Raw genomic sequence first — 4414 nt, 5'->3', positions numbered from 1 at the left:
TATAAAACACACGTAAATCCTGTCGTAGGTTTTGCAATAGTCAGGCTTCCTCTATCTAACACTGGTTGCAGATATATTCAGTTCATTGTTTACAGGCTTGTTGTTTTCCCTTTGATAAGGGAAAAGACACCCAGGTGTTCAGTGTTTGTGGTCTATGGTTGATGTTTGTGCAAGGCAATTCTTTCAGAGCGTGGGTGTGAAATGTGGTTTCATATGTTTAGCAGCTTGCTTTCGTCTTCTCTTTCTTCCTGCATTTAACCTATCTTACTTCCTCCCACAGCTTTTCCTGTTTATGCTCTTTTTCATACATTACTAATACGAACACTCAGTGGGCTGCTATCTCGTATGCGTCCTCTGTCTCGCTTCTTTTCCTTCCCCTTGAAGTTCTCCTCCAATATGTGCTTCTCTCGGCCTGTCTCATCTTCTTTTGCACCAGTGTAATGTATCTCCAGTTTGTCATTCGGTGATGACGGCTGCTTGCAGAAAGGAGGAGTTTTAGCTTCTAACACTTTGTCAAAGAAGGCAAAATCAGCCACATATTTCCCTGATGGGGAAAGAGAGACGACAGGAGGAAACTCATATCCCCAGAGGATCTCATCCGGTAGGTAGGATGTTCGAACCTGGCAGGTTGCAGAAGTCGGTTCGATTGTGGCACTCAAGATCACCAAGAGTTCAAAGTTGGCCAGCTCTGGGTCCATCCAGCCGCCACCTGGATGACAAAAATACATGAAAGACAGGTGCATTTCAATAAATCTGAGTATCTATGATACTAACAACACAGATATGCTATGTTGTGGCCCTGTTATGAACAACACAATCACTAAAATCTGCCACAAGGACAATATACCACAGTAAATGAGCTACAGAAGCTGTTTGTCATATGCTCCTGTACTCTAGCATGTTATGCGAAAGATGAGTGGAAAAAATTATTTGGAAAACAAAATCAAGAAACAGCGATAATCTTTAGTCTTGTGACAAATATGCGGCCAAGATCAATCAGGAGCGATTCACAGGGGTGAAGTGGTGTCAAAGAGCCACATGGCAAACATCCTGCCATCTAACTGAACTCACTGCTTTGTAGACGTGTTTGTCTGCCGTCTCTCCTAAAATACGACTAGTAACTTCATCATTGCAAACTTTGCGACTCTTGTTACGGGTCAGAAGTATTCTGTGAAGAAAAATCAAGTACTTTCAACCCCTTTATGTTTTTGCTTTTCTTTTGCCTGGGGCTGCACTTAAATGTCCTCTGTTCATTCACAAAATGAATTGTTTCCGTCAGAGACATGTTGTTTCTTCTTGTTAACCGACATAATAGATCTCATTACGGTGAATGGGGACTACCAGATAAACCTTCACTGCTGATAACAGGAATCTGGGCTTAAGGTGAGCTGTGGTGAATGAAATGAAGAAAGAGTTGAACAGCTAAACAAAGCTTTGGTCCATGGCTGTTAGAGCTCAGATCTAAACACATCACAAAATCAATAGCCTGAAATACCATAATGAATTCGAATTTTTTAAATTAAGATTTAAATAAACGTATGGAGATTAATGCAACAGATACATTTATTTTTAAACTAAAAATGGATATGGATTTTGTTTTCATCTTTAATAATTGTTCAATAATATATGGTGAAGCTGAAGAACATCATGAACTTATTTAATTTGTTCATGTTATAAATCTAAATCACTCAGCAGGTCATAGAATTACAGTACTACAGAAAATAGGATTGGAGTCTAGCTGATTTCTGTCTTTGCTAACCAGTCCATTTAGGTTTTAGTTGATCAGACACTGAACAAGTTTAAGCTATTTCATTGTGTACTTTAGTACAGAAAGGAAAAAATATTTATAAAAATTTTGATTTAATTTACAATTTGGTTATTTCTGTGAGTAAAAGAAGATAGAAAAAGAAGAATTATTGATTCATTTTTCAAATTATCACATCTATTTAATAGGTGTTGATTTTAAGGATTAGTTTCATTGGCGGCCCTGCTCTTTTAGTTACTTAGTTTAGTTAGTTTTTTATGCTAAATATACAGAAAATGGAAATTTTGAGTGGCATAATCCCTTAAAATCCCCAAAGGGCATGTCAGCAGACATGTGCAATGAAGCAGGCAAACACCTGCAACAACATGCCATTTTTCAGACTGCAGATTCTCTCATCTGTGAAAACAAGACTTACACTCACACAGACCAAATATCACTCCCACCAAGGCAAAACACTAAGTTTCGCAACCACTGTTACAAAAATTTTTAAAAGATTTCCTTTGCTGTCTTCACGTGTGTCTTCATTTACAAATATCACAATCTCCACTGGAGTATAGCCTCCCATGAGGTGCTTTAGGAGGAAGGATTCTGGGCTGGTTCTGGAGGAACAAGAGGAAATAAGTTTGGGGAGTTGGCCTCCGGGGGGAATTCATGCTAGTGCCTTGATGCTTACTTCCTTTTCCCTCAAATATGCAACACCACACACCAAGAGGGTCTTTAGGTGCCTCCCATTTGTCATACCTGGCCCCATCTTACACATACACTAGAGAATCTTGGGGTTTTGGGGACAACAACAACAATTTTGATGTACTTAAGTGATGCATATCTGCATAACTCCAACTGCTTCACAACACACACAAACACAAAGACCACAAGGGTTTTGGGGTTTAGGATGATTCAATGTTTGAGCTAGACTTTTTTTGGGTACCTTTTTGAGACTTTGTTTGGGGGCCCAAAGGGGAGGAAGGCCATCTAGGCGGTCCACAAAGTATGGTCATTTATTTGTTTCTCAAGCAGTTTTTAGCAATTTTGGGTTTCATAACATTAGATATATTTAAATACATAGTAGACACTATGGAGAAAAGATTTTTTAGACTAAAAGAGTTTATTCCTCTAGCATTTCTTCGTTTCCCCCCTCACCCACTGTTTTCTCCGAGGTTCTAATGGTTGGTAAAATAAAAAATGGAGTTGTACATAACCATAGCTTTTCAACTTAAAATTAGGTTTTTTTATATGGGTATGTTTTTATGTTTATAGGTATTTTACTAAAACTTACATGATAACTGTAGAAAAGTATAACTACAAAAGTCATTAAATACACTACCGTTCAAAAGTTTGGGGTCACCCAAACAATTTTGTGTTTTCCTTACAAGTCACACTTATTCACCACCATACGTTGTGAAATGAATAGAAAATAGAGTCAAGACATTGACAAGGTTAGAAATAATGATTTATATTTGAAATAAGATTTTTTTTACCTCAAACTTTGCTTTCGTCAAAGAATCCTCCATTTGCAGCAATTACAGCATTGCAGACCTTTGGCATTTTAGCTGTTAATTTGTTGAGGTAGTCTGGAGAAATCGCACCCCACGCTTCCAGAAGCAGCTCCCACAAATTGCATTGGTTGAATGGGCACTTCTTGCGTACCATACCGTCAAGCTGCTCCCACAACAGCTCAATGGGGTTCAGATCCGGTGACTGCGCTGGCAACTCCATTACCGATAGAATACCAGTTGCCTGCTTCTGCTCTTAATAGTTCTTGCACAATTTGGAGGTGTGTTTAGGGTCATTGTCCTGTTGTAGGATGAAATAGACTCCAATCAAGTGCTGTCCACTGGGTATGGCATGGCGTTGCAAATGGAGTGATAGCCTTCCTTATTCAGAATCCCTTTTACCCTGTACAGATCTCCCACCTGACCAGCACCAAAGCAACCCCAGACCATCACATTACCTCCACCATGCTTAACAGATGGCGTCAGGCATTCTTCCAGCATATTTTCATTTGTTCTGCGTCTCACAAATGTTTTTCTTTGTGATCCAAACACCTCAAACTTGGATTCATCCGTCCATAACACTTTTTTCCAGGCTTCCTCTGTCCAATGTCTGTTTTCTTTTGTCCATCCTAATCTTTTTCTTTTATTGGCCAGTCTCAGATATGGCTTTTTTTTTGCCACTCTGCCCTAAAGCCTAGAATCCTGCAGCTGCCTCTTCACTGTAGATGTTGACACTGGTGTTTTGCAGGTACTATTTAATGAAGATGCCAGTTGGGGACCTGTGAGGCGTCTGTTTCTCAAACTAGAGACTCTAATGTACTTATCGTCTTGCTCAGTTGTGCAACGCGGCCTCCCACTTCTTTTTCTACTGTGGTTAGAGCCTGTTTGTGCTGTTCTCTGAGGGAGTAGTACACGCCGTTGTAGGAAATCTTCCATTTCTTAGCAATTTTTCGCATGGAATAGCCTTCATTTCTAAGAACACGAATAGACTGTCGAGTTTCAGATGAAAGTTCTCTTTTTGTGGCCATTTTGAGCGTTTAATTGACCCCACAAATGTGATGCACCAGAAACTCAATCTGCTCAAAGGAAGGTCAGTTTTGTAGCTTCTGTAACGAGCTAAACTGTTTTCAGATGTGTGAACATGATTGCACAAGGG

The 4414-nt window shown here is 39.5% G+C and overlaps 1 protein-coding gene across 3 annotated transcripts in view; it reads right to left on the bottom strand.

Annotated features, from left to right (window-relative positions):
• The window catches only part of LOC107103199 (ATP-sensitive inward rectifier potassium channel 10-like), a 29326-nt gene continuing 24912 nt past the window's right edge, over positions 1 to 4414 (bottom strand). For all 3 annotated transcript variants that reach the window (XM_015402763.1, XM_015402764.1, XM_015402762.1), the window contains one exon: positions 1 to 709. In XM_015402763.1, the coding sequence (XP_015258249.1) occupies positions 303 to 709 (407 nt within the window). In that variant the 3' untranslated portion in view covers positions 1 to 302. The remainder of the gene's footprint in view (positions 710 to 4414) is intronic.

This window comes from Cyprinodon variegatus, unplaced genomic scaffold (genome assembly GCF_000732505.1).
Source record: "Cyprinodon variegatus isolate N-32 unplaced genomic scaffold, C_variegatus-1.0 Scaffold1392, whole genome shotgun sequence".
In the NCBI taxonomy this organism is placed as follows: Eukaryota; Metazoa; Chordata; class Actinopteri; order Cyprinodontiformes; family Cyprinodontidae; genus Cyprinodon; species Cyprinodon variegatus.
Note: the sequence above shows the minus strand (reverse complement) of the source record. Positions and strands in the feature narration are given on the sequence as shown.